General features: G+C 42.5%; 1 protein-coding gene across 4 annotated transcripts in view; it reads right to left on the bottom strand.

Moving 5' to 3' along the window:
* Positions 1-16,254, bottom strand: part of TRABD (TraB domain containing) — a 103,587-nt gene that overhangs the window by 28,152 nt on the left and 59,181 nt on the right. For all 4 annotated transcript variants that reach the window (XM_077472113.1, XM_077472112.1, XM_077472114.1 and 1 more), the window contains exons 5-9: positions 15,091-15,231; positions 7,216-7,326; positions 4,372-4,511; positions 4,084-4,256; positions 3,724-3,835 (exon numbers count right to left, since the gene is read on the bottom strand). In XM_077472113.1, coding sequence (XP_077328239.1) covers positions 3,724-3,835; positions 4,084-4,256; positions 4,372-4,511; positions 7,216-7,326; positions 15,091-15,231 — 677 coding nt within the window. The remainder of the gene's footprint in view (positions 1-3,723; positions 3,836-4,083; positions 4,257-4,371; positions 4,512-7,215; positions 7,327-15,090; positions 15,232-16,254) is intronic.

The following is a 16,254-nucleotide window of genomic DNA, read 5'->3' as shown; positions in this document are numbered from 1 at the left end:
GATAAGATAAAATTTGGATAAAAGTTAATACACCATGACAAAGATGTGTGTCTAGGCAAACAGCCATCTATATGAAAGTGGTAGACAGACTTGGATGGATGTGTCCTCAACCCTCAGGTTCTCTCAATTTGAGAAAGGTGCGTGGCCCTGAAATGTGCCATTTCCATGGTTACGGCTTAAAGCTGTATGTGGGGGTAAGCTGCTCCCTTGTGGCTGTCCATCCTGCAGCTCCCTGCATAGACTACACAGCAGGAGTCAGCTAACTTTGAAGGTGCACTCCTTTGGATGGCAGCCGGATTTGCTGCAGATCAGTTAACATCCACGGTTGCTTCTTCCTTACTCCGCTTTTGTCAACATGGGCGCGAGCACTTGCAGCTGGATTAATGCCTCCTAGGTGTCCCCCCGCGACCCCATATTAACCAGCTCTCCGGGCATTCTTGCCATCAGCGTGCAGCTCTTTGCCCTTTCTCGGAGATTACTACAGCCTGTAAGCCCCTGCAGCCTCCCGTCTCCCTGGCCAAGAGTACAGGGTACAGGACACATTCATCCAGGTCTGTCTACCACCTTCATACAGTTGACCGTTTTTATTTATTTCTTTTTATTTGCCTAGGACACACATCTTTGTCATGATGTATTAACTTTTATCCAAATGTTGTCTTGCTTGGTTTTGTCCATTTTCATGAAATGTTTGCATGTACAATAAGGCTGGTTTCTATTGGATTGTATAGAGCAGTGATGGCGAACCTTGGCACCCCAGATGTTTTGGAACTACATTTCCCATGATGCTCAACTACACTGCAGAGTGCTTGAGCATCATGGGAAATGTAGTTCCAAAACATCTGGAGTGCCAAGGTTCGCCATCACTGGTATAGAGCATCTGGCCGGGCTTAACAAAAATTGGATCCTTGACCTCTCAGCAGAGGCTTTGCTCTTGTACTGATTGACTGAACAATCGTCTAACAGCCTGTGAGCACCTTAGGTTGGCTACCATCAGGAACCCCCTATGGATTTGCACATCAACTTACAAAGTGATTGTAAAGTATTTTTCCTCTAACATATTATACTAACCTGCCCTGCCTTGCACAGAGCAGCCTGGATCCTCCTTCTCCGGTCCCTCTTCTCTGCTCCTGGCCCCTTCCTCCTGTTGAGTGGCCCCACAGCAAGCAACTTGTTATGGAAGCAGCAGAGCCGAGTCACAGCTCCCCGTGTCCATTCCCTGCCCCTCCTAATTGGTTGAGACACAGCAGAGGCACCATTGGCTCTCACTGCTGTCAAAGTCAATCAGAAGGGAGAGTCTCAGATGGCCAAGACACTCGTGGACATCGCTGGCTAGAGATGGAGCTCTGGTAAGTATTAGGGTGGCTGCTGCCCACACAGAAAGGCTTTTTATCTTAATGCATCAAGAAAAAAAAAAAAAAAAACCTTCACCTTCTATTAGGACAGTCAATAGCAGGTATCTATTGCCTGGGCAATTCTTTAGATTATGCATTAGTAAAATTTTTGTCTCCACGGATATTTATGTGGCAGGCTACATACCCTAAGGTTGGGAGGGCTGAATGTGCTGCGCTGGTTTCTCTCTTGTGGATTGAGTTTAGTTTGTGTTTTATCAGAACCACAGATATAAAACAAATAATTAGGGATGCACCGAATGGGTTTTTTGGTGCCGAAACCGGTACCGAAAATGAAAAATACACTAGGTCGAAAACCGAAACCGATACTGAAACAGCACCGATACCGAAAATGACTGTTTTTAAAAAATATTTTTGTACAGGAGGTGGTCAGAGACTGGGGACACGGTACAGGAGGTGGTCAGAGACTGGGGACACGGTACAGGAGGTGGTCAGAGACTGGGGACACGGTACAGGAGGTGGTCAGAGACTGGGGACACGGTACAGGAGGTGGTCAGAGACTGGGGACACGGTACAGGAGGTGGTCAGAGACTGGGGACACGGTACAGGAGGTGGTCAGAGACTGGGGACACGGTACAGGAGGTGGTCAGAGACTGGGGACACGGTACAGGAGGTGGTCAGAGACTGGGGACACGGTACAGGAGGTGGTCAGAGACTGGGGACACGGTACAGGAGGTGGTCAGAGACAGAGGACGTGGTACAGGAGGTGGTCAGAGACTGAGGACACGGTACAGGAGGTGGTCAGAGACTGGGGACACGGTACAGGAGGTGGTCAGAGACTGGGGACACGGTACAGGAGGTGGTCAGAGACTGGGGACACGGTACAGGAGGTGGTCAGAGACAGAGGACGTGGTACAGGAGGCATCCCCCATTGCAGCCAGTGTGCCCCATTGCAGCCAGTGTGCCCCATTGCAGCCAATTGCAGCCAGTGTGTCCCATTGCAGCCTGTGCACTGTGTGCAGGGAAGAGAGCCGGTCCAATGCAGGGAAGAGAACCCATCCAATCCTGCGGATGATCTGTCTATCTAAGTGCCCGGACAAGGGGGAGGGGCTGCGTGTGACGGCGCGGCCGGGAACACACAGCAATTGAAATGAAAGCTGTGATGTTCCCGGCGCTGTGATCAAACAGGCGGCGGAGGTGGCTCTCCTGCGCTATACACCCCCCATGATGGTCGTCACCAGGGGCGGGGGTCGGAGCCCCGCCCCATTTTCGGCCGTTTTTCTTTCTGCAAATTGCCGAAAAGGGCATTTTCGGCCGATATGTTTCGGCGGCCGAAATTTCGGTGCATCACTACAAATAATATATAAAAAGAGCGGAGCACTGAATCATGAAATATAAACAAATATCAAAAATCCTTGAATCAAACATATAAAGTGCATAATTAAAGGTCCATGCAATAAAGTGCAAAAAAGTCCATATTAAAAAATAGTGAAAATATCACTGTTTTAATATGGACTTTTTTGCACTTTTATTGCATAGACATTTAATTATGCACTTTACGTTTGATTCAATGGTTTTTGTGCATATGGGGGGAGGTGATCAGTGCTAGCAGCAGGTCTTTTAAAATATATCTTACACACACAGTGTTTCTAGTACATATATAATTTGTTTTGTGGGTAGCTGGCAAGACTATCACATATACAGATATAAACATCCTAGTAAAAGTCTATAAAAGTCTATGCCTAGCCAGTTCTCTTGGAGACATCAGCACGTTAGAAGGGAAGGAGAAGAAAGAAAAAAATAGCGCACACACACACACACACACACGATTAAAAGGTTCTCCAACAACTGTTGTATTGAACATAATATCTTTTATGCTACCTGGGGCTTCATCTTAAAGTGAAACTCCAGTGGGGGGGGGGGGGGGGGGGGCTTTGTTGGAAACTACAGGCAGCGCTCTTCTCCTATTGTTCACCTTTAATTTCCCCTTGCTCATCTTAAAACGCCTTGTATTCTGCTAACATAATACAAAGTATTCTGTGATTTGACAAGGGGATAGGAGCAGCAGGTAAATGCCAACACATCTTCCCTTGTTCATTCATAGAACTTCTAGTATTTTGTGGGACACCAATGCAAGGCATTTTAAATAAAGGATGTATAAAAGGACCCCTTCATTGTATGAGAGCTAGAGTCTGGAAGAAAAGGCACTTCCTGTAGTTTCTGCCTAGCATCAGAGAGTCTATGGTTTTTACAGTAAGCTGCAGCAATCTGGTTATAAACTAACTAGAAGTAACTTTGATTTGATGGGTGTGTGATGCAGGCATCAAAATTGCCACAAGAAAGCGTGCCTATAGTTTAGAAAAGCAATATTTACCTCATGATTTCTTGAATATTTACGTCAGTACTCCAGTTCTTCTCTATACCAGGTACGTGTCCCATCCCAACCACTCCAACAACAATAGTTGGTATGCTTTTTTGAGGCTCATCTGTAAGAGGCAAATATAAATTAAAATTGACATTTTACTACACTTCTAGAATCTTCCATGACAACAACCCTATCCCTGTAATACAATGCACATTATGCTGAATAGAGAAGGTATTAGAACATTACCATTTAGTCATGCATTGCTATAACATTTTATAGAAAAAACATAAATAAGCCAGGAAGAAACCACTCAACATTGCACATACAATAAAGGAAAAATATATATAAAAAAAAAAATAATAATCATACTCTCAGAGGCACGAGGTAGTTCTGTTTTTTTAGCTGCTTGCTTCAGCATGTAGGTTAGATAAACATCTCTCTCAGAGACTATGGTGCGATGGAGGTCTGGAAATTCACCAATCATTTCTGCCATCATCTGTTCTAATAAATCCTTCTGCTTACATTTCTCCACATCATCTTCACTGAAGTAGAAAAAAAAAAAAAAAAAAAAAAAAAAGAAAAATTGGTACAATTTCTTAGTTGAATTTGAAAATTGTGAAGGCCAGGCCTGGCCAATCCTAGTCAAAGATAGCTCACCTTATTGGGTCAGACAAGGAGCACAAGCCCCAGGCAAGCTTCACCTTTTGCCAGAATGAAAGTGCAGCAATCGCTCTCTTGAATGTTACAGGAATAGGTCTATCTCCAAGGTGAAATTTGCAAAAAGGCACTTTGCTGGCCTGCAAGATGTCCAACATAATGTTAATTCTTTGTGACAAATATGATATACTGTATATTAAAAGCAAGGCAAAAAAATTAAAAAAAAGTGTGGAAAGAAATTAGGAGTAGAAATCTCACAATGAACACTCAAAATGTAAAAAAAAAACAAAAACAAAAAAAAACAAACACACACCCCATACAATTTACATTGCCATATAAAGTATATGGTTTCAGAACAAGAAAGGTTTATGGACATGTGTACTGGCACACAATTTACGCCCCCAATTCAAAAAAAGTTGGAACACTGCAAAATCTACATAATAAAATACGGGTTTGAGATTTGCAAGTCATTGCTTGTTGTTTTATTTTTTTTTTTTTATTTTTTTAAAGAGGCACAGACAGCAATACAAACATTCTAATTCTTCTGCATTCTATCCAAAACTAAACAACTGCAGCAACTGGTCTCAGTTCCCATATGTTGAGAGTGTTAAAAGAAGGAATGGTACATCATGTTAAACATGGCCCTGCACCAAATTTGAGACATGTCAATGCCATCAATTTTAAAATGACCCTATTTTTTTCTTAAAATTGTACATTTTCTCAGTTTAAACATTTCATACGTTTCCTATTGTGAACAAAATATGGGTTTATAAAATGTACAAATCACTGCCTTCAGGACAGACGTTCAGAGGCATTTGAAATGCTTGTAAATGCGGTAACTTGCTTTTAGCCACATTTTGTTTACATTTTAGGCTAAAAAAAAAGAAAAAAAACAATATTTTAGTTTTTCTTAAAACGCTTCTAAACAGGAACACGGCATGTAAACGTTTGGACGTTTTAAACATCATTTACCATCTGTCAAGTTAAATTATTCAGGAGAGGTTGTAAAAAAAAAAAAAAAAAAAAAAAAAAAAAAAAAGGGAAAGGAAAAAAATAATTTGGGTTGTCCCCAGAAAAGTAATAGAGGGGAAATCTTCCAATGGGGACACTCGTTCTGGTGATCTGGCAGTCCACAAAGAATTCTCTTAATTTGCAGGGATTTCCTCTCACTTCCTGTTTGGCTATGGGACAGGAGGTGAAGGAAAATCTCACACAGATGGCAAAAAACCCTGCAAGGGTTATAACCCTTTTTTTGTTGTTTTTTTTTTTTTAGTTAAGAAAGTTTTGCCTATAGTTCTACTTTAATTGAAAAAGCTTATGTGAAATCAACAATAGTGCACAAAGTTGGGCTGTAGTAACTCTAAAGCGCAACAGTGGCACTGCAGTACTTTGTATAGTTCTCTAGTGATCAGTCCTTAAATTGTTGCAGGGAACCCAAAAAGCAGTAGAAACTTGTAGCTAGATTGATGCTGTATTCTTTTTAGGTAAACCCATGTAGTGCAGCATGCTGTAAACAAGCCAGTGGTGTAGGTTCAATTTTTTCTGGCAACTCCATCAAGCTGCAGTACTATGCGAACAGCCAATAAAAAGAAAAAATCTTCATTAAAGCAAGCATCAGTACATCCTAAATATAAATACCTTGCATGTAGTCACGTACAGAGTCCCCCTAGTGGTTGATATTCACATTGCTCATAGGTTTGCATTTTATTTATATTTAGGATATACGGATGCTTGCTTTAATGAAGATTTAACTCTGGGTGACCGTTTCCATTTGAAGCTGGCTGATTGTCAGTAGTATTATGGCTGTATGGTTCATGGCACCTGTTCCCCCATCTATTCCCCGTATGGGCGTTTTTGATATTTTGTCAGTTAATGTTTTTGCTAATAAGCAATTAAATTTATTAGGTTTTGTAGGGGATACTCTAGGTCAAATGCTGCATATCTCTGATATCATCCGTCCACCTGCTTTTGTGGCTGGGATCGCTTCTAATCTCTAGGTTTTTATCTCTGGTCCCCTGGCTTAGGGACTGAAAATATGTAAGTGGAGTTTAAGGACCGTAATTGGTCCATAAATGCATTTAGCTTAAACTAAGGATATAGTGATGATAAAGGAATTTACACACTTACGTGGGGCATATTCCTAATGATTGTTCTCTCTCTCCCTTTATAATTTAAGGTTCTCCAGATTTAAGTTCAGACTTGTGGTTCTGAAGAAGCTGTCTGCGAAACGCGTTAACCACTTTGTCTTTGATATATATTGTTACTGGAATTGCTGCATTCTGCAAGAACATCCCTCATGGTTTTTTTTTCCAATGTTTATATAAAGATATGTTGTCTAATAAAATTTGTTAAAATGATATTGCATAAGAGTTCCTCAATGGTACCAATATAGTCCGTCATTCAGGTTGTATTTGTTTTGAGTGATATCTGGGATGAGGTACCCCCATAGCCTTCTTTTATATATTTGTGGAATTAAAAATTGCCATCTACTTGCCTCCAACCCCATTCTACAGCAAAGATACCTGCTCAACAAAGTCACTTTAAGTAGCCCAATAGCCAAAAAATGAAACACTTTTCACCCAATTTCTTCCTTTATACAGGAGCGACTAGGACAGTGGATCATTTTAAATATCAGGTTTATGAATCATCATAATTTATGAAGAAGTCAATTTCTTGCCTTCCAATCAGGGAACAAAAGTAATAACATTCGAGAGATTGTGGGGGGCAATGAAGAGTTAAAGGAATAGGTTTCTTATGTCTTGTTTAGGCTACTGCTTTCATGAGAAGGGGACTACAGCCCTCCATCTGTGTTCTGATATATAGCAATATCATGAAAGATCTCACCTCTTTGAAGGCCTCTCTGAACTCACCACCTGGGGCCATTCCCAGCTGTTCTGTAATGTGTGCAGACACTTTTAATAAGAGAATTTGCATGAGACCGGACATAACTCCATTCTGCCATAAGAACAAAAAAATAAAAATAAAAATTATAAATCCGTAATGAAATATATAATAATGCAAAGAACACTATTGAAATAATAAAAGAAAAATACAAATAAAATATGAAAATGGAAACTTCAGTCTTACAAGCAGCTATGATTTTTTTTTAATGTAATCTGAAAAATCTGTAATCTGAAAAATAGGATTTTTGTACCAACTGTAAAATCTTTAATGGAATCCATTGTGGGACACAGGAAGTCAAAGCTTGGAGGTTATACTGCTGCCTACAGGACTGGACACTGGCAAAACTGCTGTGGAACAAACCAAGATAACCTATCCTATTCCTCCCACCTTGCCTCAGAATTTAAGCAAAACAATACAAAGTGCATATTTGTAAATTGTAAATCCAGCGCTGTCCAAAAAAACTTTTACAATCCTATAATCTTATTCTTAACACCTTGAAATTGTAAACGTTGAAAACCAAAAATAAAAAGAATTTTAAAAATTAGCAGTGCAACATTATATATATATATATATATATATATATATATATATATATATATATATATATATATATATATATATATATATATATATATATATATATATATATATATATATATATATATACATACATACACACACACATACACACACACACATATACACACACACATATATATATATATATATATATATATATATATATATAGTGCCTTGCAAAAGTATTCGGCCCCCTTGAACTTTTCAACCTTTTGCCACATTTCAGGCTTCAAACATAAAGATATAAAATTTTAATTTTTTGTGAAGAATCACCAACAAGTGGGACACAATTGTGAAGTGGAACGAAATCTATTGGATATTTTAAACTTTTTTAGCAAATAAAAAACTGAAAAGTGGAGCGTGCAAAATTATTCGGCCCCTTTACTTTCAGTGCAACAAACTCACTCCAGAAGTTCAGCGAGGATCTCTGAATGATCCAATGTTGTCCTAAATGACTGATGGTGATAAATAGAATCCACCTGTGTGTAATCAAGTCTCTGTATAAATGCACCTGCTCTGTGATAGTCTCAGGGTTCTGTTGAAAGCGCAGAGAGCATCATGAAGACCAAGGAACACACCAGGCAGGTCCGTAATACTGTTGGAGAAGTTTAAAGCCGGATTTGGATACAAAAAGATTTCACAAGCTTTAAACATCCCAAGGAGCACTGTGCAAGCGATCATTTTGAAATGAAAGGAGTATCAGACCACTGCAAATCTACCAAGACCTGGCCGTCCCTCTAAACTTTCAGCTCAGACAAGGAGAAGACTGATCAGAGATGCAGCCAAGAGGCCCATGATCACTCTGGATGAACTGCAGAGAACTACAGCTGAGGTGGGAGAGTCTGTCCATAGGAAAACAGTCATACACTGCATAAATCTGGCCTTTATGGAAGAGTGGCAAGAAGAAAGCCATTTCTCAAAGATATCCATAAAAAGTCTTGTCTAAAGTTTGCCACAAGCCACCTGGGAGACACACCAAACATGTGGAAGAAGGTGCTCTGGTCAGATGAAACCAAAATCAAACTTTTTGCCCACAATGCAAAACGATATGTTTGGCGTAAAAGCAACACAGCTCATCACCCTCAACACACCATCCCCACTGTCAAACATGGTGGTGGCAGCATCATGGTTTGGGCCTGCTTTTCTTCAGCAGGGACAGGGAAGATGGTTAAAATTGAGGGGAAGGTGGATGCAGCCAAATACAGGACCATTCTGGATGAAAACCTGTTGGAGTCTGCAAAAGACCTGAAACTGGAACAGAGATTTATCTTCCAACAAGACAATGATCCCAAACATACAGCAAAATCTACAAAGGAATGGTTCACAAATTAACGTATCCAGGTGTTAGAATGGCCAAGTCAAAGTCCAGACCTGAATCCAATCGAGAATCTGTGGAAAGAGCTGAAAACTGCTGTTCACAAACGCTCTCCATCCAATCTCACTGAGCTCGAGCTGTTTTGCAAGGAAGAATGGGCAGGAATTTCAGTCTCTCGATGTGCAAAACTGATAGAGACATACCCCAAGGCGACTTGCAGCTGTAATCGCAGCAAAAGGTGGCTCTACAAAGTAGAAACGCAAGGGGGCCGAATAATTTTGCATGCCCCACTTTTCATTTTTTTATTAGTTAAAAAATGTTTCAGAAATCCAATAGATTTCGTTCCACTTCACAATTGTGTCCCACTTGTTGGTGATTCTTCACAAAAAATAAAAATGTTATATCTTTATGTTTTAAGCCTGAAATGTGGCAAAAGGTTGAAAAGTTCAAGGGGGCCGAATACTTTCGCAAGGCACTGTATAACTGTAATATATATATATATCCGATAAGCTGTTCTGTGAAGCCCTCAGGTGGTTTGTTAAAGAACTTTAGTAAACAAACAGCATCATGAAGGCAGAGGAACACACCAGACAGTTCAGGGATAAAGTTGGAGACGTTTAAAGCAGGTTTAGGTTATAAACAAATATCCCAAGCGTTGAACATCTCACAGAGAACTGTTCAATCCATTAGCCAAAAACTGGAGAGTATGGCACAACTATAAACCTACCAAGACATGGCCGTCCACCTAAACTGACAGGCTGGGCAAGGAGAGCAGCCAAGAGGCCCATGGAAACTCTGGAGGAGCTGCAGAGATCCACAGCTCAGGTGGGAGATCCTGTCCACAGGACAACTATTAGTCGTGCACTCCACAAATCTGGCCTTTATGGAAGAGTGGCAAGCGGAAAGCCATTGTTGAAAGAAAGCCATAAGAAGTCCCATTTGCAGTTTGCGAGCAGCCATGTGGGGGAGACAGCAAACATGTAGAAGAAGGTGCTCTGGTCAGATGAGACCAACATATAACTTTTTGACCTAAAAGAAAAAATGCTATGTGTGGCAGAAAATGAACACTGCACATCACCCTGAACAAACCATCCCCACCATGAAACATGGTGGTGGCAGCATCATGTTGTGGGGAAGTTGATGGGAAGATGGATGGAGCCAAATACAGGGCAATCTTAGAAGAAAACCTGTTAGAGTCTGCAAAAGACTTGAGACTGGGACAGAGGTTCACCTTCCAGCAGGACAATGACCCTAAACATAAAGCCAGAGCTACAATGGAATGGTTTAGATCAAAGCATATTCATGTGTTATGGAATGACTCCAAGTCCAGACCTAAATCCAATTGAGAATCTGTGGCAAGATTTGAAAATTACTGTTCAGGCGCTCTCCAACCAATCTGACAGAGCTTGAGCGATTTTGTATTCTAGATGCGCAAAGCCGACATACCCAAAAATACTTGCAGCTGTAATTGCAGCAAAAGGTGGTTCTACAAAGTATTGAACTCAGGAGGAATGAATACAAATGCATGCCACACTTTTTTTTTTACAAATAACATAAAAATGCATTTATCCTTTTCCTTTCACGTCACAATTAATGTGCCACTTTGTGTGCAACAGAGTGGCAACAGTGATATCAGCACCGAATTAGGAAGCGGTGGGTGGTAGCCTGAATAAGGAGAAAGCATACGCAGAATGCGTACCATGCCCACTGCTTCCTCTTTCAGTGCAGACATCACTCCCGTCTCCCCAGGAAGCCCATACCTACCAGGAAGTGCCGAGAGCCACCAGCACAGCCAAGGGCTTTGTTCTGAATCCACCACAGCGGGACCAGACAGGCTCACCACAGTGGTGTTACCTAAAGAAGTGCTTTTCATTCCTATTGTTGCGAGTTGCCGCTTTGTTGTTTAACAAAATCAGTACTTTTACGCTACATTTATGCCGCGTACATACAATCGGACTATCCGGCGGACTTAGCCCAGCAGACAACCCGCCGGTATGTGCAGCGGAGGTCCGCCGGACTTTCCTAACGAGTGGACTTTTCCAGCGGACAATCCGCTGGACTATGGCGGGAGTCCACCTGACTTTTGAAATGAACGGACTTGCCCACACACTGGGGGAAAGTCCGTTCATTTTCAACTTGGCTCCAGGTAGCCGGGACTAGCGAAGGAAGTGAGCCATACCAGGCCGTGTGCCCTCAACATAGGGGGTGCTTTGGGGGAAAGGGTGGCCCTGCAGCCCCCCACCCCAAAGCACCTTGTCCCCATGTTTTTGAGGACAAGGGCCTCTTCCTGACAACCCTGGCCATTGGTTGTCGGGGTCTGCAGGCGGGGGGGGGGGGGGGGTATCGGAATCCGGGAGCTCCCTTTAATAAGGGGGCCCCCAGATACCGGTCCCCCACCCTATGTGAATGAGTATGGGATAAGATGTACCCCTACCCATTCACCTGGTGAAAAAAAGTGTAAATAAAAAATAAATTTAAAAAACACAAAAGTTTTTAAAATAATTCATTAGACAGCTCCAGTGGTCTTTTCTTCTGTCTTGGGGGGGGGGGGGGGGGATCTTCTCACCTGACTCCTCCGCTATCTTCCACTCTTCGCTTCTTCTTGCCGGGCCTCCGCAATGGCAGGGACGCATTGTGCGGCGACTTCTATAGGGACAAGGGGTGGGGTCACTGGCTGATGTCACATGGTGACTCCGCCCCTTATGCCACAGTCCCAGCATCCTCTGGGACTGACATCACCCGGTGACCCCTCCCCTTATCCCTATACAAGTCGCCTCACAACGGGTCCCTGCCATTGCGACCAGAGAGCGTTGTGTCAACATCGCAAGGAAGAAGACGAACAGAAGAAGGCGACGGCAGCGACAGAAGACCAGGCCAACGCTAGTAAAAGAGCTACAAGAAGATAGCGGAGGCCCGGCAAGAAGAACCGAAGAGCGGGACAAGACCCCGAAGACTTGTGTTTTTTTCTTATTTATTTTTTTTTTTTAATTTACACTTTTTTTCAACCGGGGAATGGGTAGGGGTACATTGTACCCCATACTCCTTCACATAGGGTGGGGGGCCAGTATCTGGGGGCCCCCTTATTAAAGGGGGCTCCCGAATTCCGATAAGCCCCCCCGCCCGCAGACCCCGACAACCAACGGTCAAGGGACAAGGTGCTTTGGGGTGGGGGGGCCACAGGGCCCCCCTTCCCCAAAGCACCCACCAAATGTTGAGGGCACGCGGCCTGGTATGGCTCAGGAGGGGGGGCACTCGCTCGTCCTCACCCCCTTTCCTGATCGGTCTGCGTGCTCGGATAACAGTCTGCTACGGACTTTGGGGGGACCCCCCCCCACGCCATTTTTTTCGGTTCCTCTTTAAATCTATACCAGGTGACAGGGCCAGCGAAGTGTCAATCTCGCTAATAGAGGCGGCGACATTGACTTCCTTCCCTAGTCCCATCTACCTGGAGCCATGTTCAAAATGAACCGACTTTTCTCCACGTGGGCAAGTCCGTTCATTTCAAATGTCTGGTGGACTAGCACACAGATGGGCGGATTGTCCGCCGGACTGCCGAGTCCAGCGGACAATTTTGAGTCAAAACTTCTAAGTCCGCCAGACTTTTGGAAATAAAAAGTCCGGAGCCCACACACGGGCGGATTGTGAGTCCAGAGTCGTCCAGAGTCCACCAGATAGTCCGATCGTGTGTACGCAGCATTAGAAGGCACGAGTCATGCACACTTGGATTTTTCACAGATCCTAATCCATGTATTGATAGCCTATATACTAACTGTGGTCTGGTTACTGATAGTGTGCCAGATACCGCCCCTTTAATTGAAAAAAAAAAAAAAACAAAAAAAAAAAAAAAACACAAAAACAAAAGTATGCAGTGACCATAGAACTCGTTTTAGAGCAAGTCAGGTCATTAGTAATCCAGCCCAGTTCTAAAACCTATTCCCCATTTGCTTTGTATAATCAAGATGGAGGGCACTCTAGTGCTCTTCGTTGCTCAGGACTGGACCTCGTAAATTTGGTATGCGGACCTATTAAGATTCCTGGCACACTCCCGTGCTTTGTCAGGATCTTCTGTGTCAACCAAAAATTTACCATCATGCTTCATGGTTGATTACTCTAAAGGGAATGGTCATGGAAACAGAGGACAATTCTAGATCTACGATTACTACAATGCTAAAAACGAAATGGCTACTTCGAATGGCGAGACCTTATAAAGGGCTTTTGGCTAGTCATCCATGGTTTAAAACAAAGTGAAGTCACAGCCAGGAGGCAGTGAAGAGTAGGACCCATCAGTGATTTCTCTTGGGCTTTTAACAGCTTATCAGTTGGGTCCTTAAAAACAGGTGCATCTTGTACTGGACTAATAAGCACCTTGCTAAAGCAGAAATCTGCTAGATTCCCAGTGGGGATAGGCCATTTGTGTACAAAATCTTCCCTAAGAGGGTATAAAGCCAATAAAGCATTTGGAGGAAGCAAACAGCTTGTCGGGGTAATTCCAATCTCCCTAGAGAGAGAGTTAGAAAAACAGGTGCAATGGGAAAGTCTTGGTGGCATTAGGATCTTTTAAGGACCTAAGATCAGAAACATCACCTGTAAAAGAAATGGGCTGATACTCTAGTTTTACAGTCAAGCGTTCCATATTGATAGGAGCTTTTAAATCCGGGGCAAAAGCATTGGGCTGCAAATCCTCACAGGCAAGCTTATCAGCCCGAGATTAGAGCATCTTTTGCACAGTAGAGTAGGTGCTTGCCAGAGAGCAATTACTTTGACACAGTTGACAATGTATTGCAATATAGTTGAAGCAAGAATCAAGTTTTTTTTTTTTTGCAAAAAAGTTTTCTAGAAATATTTACAGGATCAGTTAAAATTAAAAGCCCGAAAAGCATTGCACTGGTGATCAGTGAATCCCTGGTGCCATGCAGTACTCCTGCAGATTGTCAGAGTAAGCCGCCTGCCTGTACATCGTACATGCAGGCAGTTTCACACTGACAGAAAGTATCAAACTACCAGAGCGCTCAGCAGTGCCGTGGTAGTTCATTGAGGGCTACAAGCCAATAGCTGCAAAGGCTGTCAGTACTTGTAATCAATTGATTCATAGTACTTTTTTCAAAAAGTGACAGCTGGTTGGGGAACTTCTTCCCATACTGCTGTCACAGAGGGCTCAGATTGCCTAGTGGCTGCAGGAGTATGCTACACAAAAAAGGTGAACTTATCCTTTAAAAGGTGTATAGGATTGTACAGAGAGTTCATTAAGAACTTTGTTTAAGACTGGAGAATCCATACAAAACTACAAGTTAGTAGAGGTAAAAAGAGACAAACATCTAGCAAGTTATACATCTTGAAAAAATATTATTCTTAAAATGATAGCAGCTAGCACAGTTTTAGTAATTTAGTATGGCTAATCTGTTAGGAGATGGCCGACTAATCCTCATTGAGTTTACCAGGAAAGAAGAAGAAAAAAAAAAAAAAAAAAAAAAAACAACAGCAACAGCTCCTTCCACACTACACACTAGTCATTGGTACTTGCAGCTATGTCTGCATCACTATCTTGAATCAGCCTTCTTACGCAAACCGGTCTCTACTTTCCAATTCAGAACATGACTCAGGGCTGCTAGTACAGGTTAATAGCTGCTGAATGTGATTTTTCAAAGACGTTTGCCACAGAAAAAAAAGGAAGGGAAATAAACTAGTCCAAAAAGATATTACTGCATATATAAATGCATTTAAGGTAATCTGTTTTCGTAGGATTTCTAAAGGAAAGCATTTCCTGAGTTGTAATCAAGGGGTTTCAGGCATACTTTACTGTGAAACATTTTGAGATGTACATGACCTCTCATAGACACTGGTGATCAAAGAGACAAATACTATAACAAAATTCAGAATGAGTAAGATTAAAAAAAAAAAAAAAAAAAAAAAAAGAAGGATACCTGTTTAATAGCTTGGTGAAGCTTCTCAAAATTAATTTCTTTGGCTTCTTTCAATAATGTCTCTTCATCCATCTTCAGCATAGATACTCTATATTGGCACAGCTCAACCACAACAACATCAGGCTGTAATTCCTGAATGGTCTGAAAGAGAAATGTAAGTCTTTGTATAGTAATACCTAAAGTTTCATACAATCTTGTGTAGAATTCACACTCGGGCCCCTTTCACACAATCAGCCCACAAAGATCCACCTGTCCTTTTCAGGATGTGAGCAGGGCCACAAATTGACTTGTATGGATAGGCAGATGTCAGCAGAGATGTGTCTGCCGACACCAGCCTGCCATCCAATCCGACAAGATTCATTCGCCAATCCGTCCAGCAGATCGGAGGAAAAAACTTACACGCTACGCTGCCCGTTTTCATCCGATCTTCCCATAGAGAACAGCGGGCTCCAACAGGTCCAACCCTGCACAGTGAGTACACAGTCCTGTCATCCGCCTGCTCAGTGGGGGATCAATGGAGCGATCTCCGGCTGGGCGAATCCGCCTCGTGTGAAAGGTGAAAGTAGAACTGTAGGCAAAACGATTTTTTGTCTTTGGATAGAGTAAGAGGGTTATAATCCTTGTTGGTTTATTTATTTTTTGCCATCTGTGCTCTATTGGGGAGATTTACCTTCACTTCCTGTCACATAGCCAGAACAGGAAATGAAAAGAAATCCCTGCAAATTAAAGGGTGTCCCTTGGCAATACTCAGGTAACCAGAGCTGGTGTCCCCATTGGAAGATTTCCCTTATATTAGTTTTCTGAGGACAACCCAAAATGTTCTGAATATCTTCCAACTACAGGTTTGTTCCCTAACCATTTGCTGACCAGACGCCTTCATTATACTGCGGCAGGTCGGCATGATCCTGTAAATTACAGTAGGCGTTTGTTTGGTGCCTTTAGGGGCGATAGCAGGTATCCGCCAGCCACCCGCGAGCACAAGAAAGAACGTGGGGGGGGAGGGTGTTCCAGTTCTGACAGGAGAGAAGAGACAGTCTGTCCCTCCCCCCCCCAGTTAAACAACCAAGGGAACACATTTAACCCCCTGATCGCCCCCTAGTGTTAACCCCTTCGAGAGAGAGAGAGAGAGAGAGAGAGAGAGAGAGAGAGAGAGAGAGAGAGAGA

This window comes from Lithobates pipiens, unplaced genomic scaffold (genome assembly GCF_037356315.1).
Source record: "Lithobates pipiens isolate NorthernLeopardFrog02 unplaced genomic scaffold, aLitPip1_a1.2 Scaffold_8, whole genome shotgun sequence".
Taxonomy (NCBI): domain Eukaryota; kingdom Metazoa; phylum Chordata; class Amphibia; order Anura; family Ranidae; genus Lithobates; species Lithobates pipiens.
Note: the sequence above shows the minus strand (reverse complement) of the source record. Positions and strands in the feature narration are given on the sequence as shown.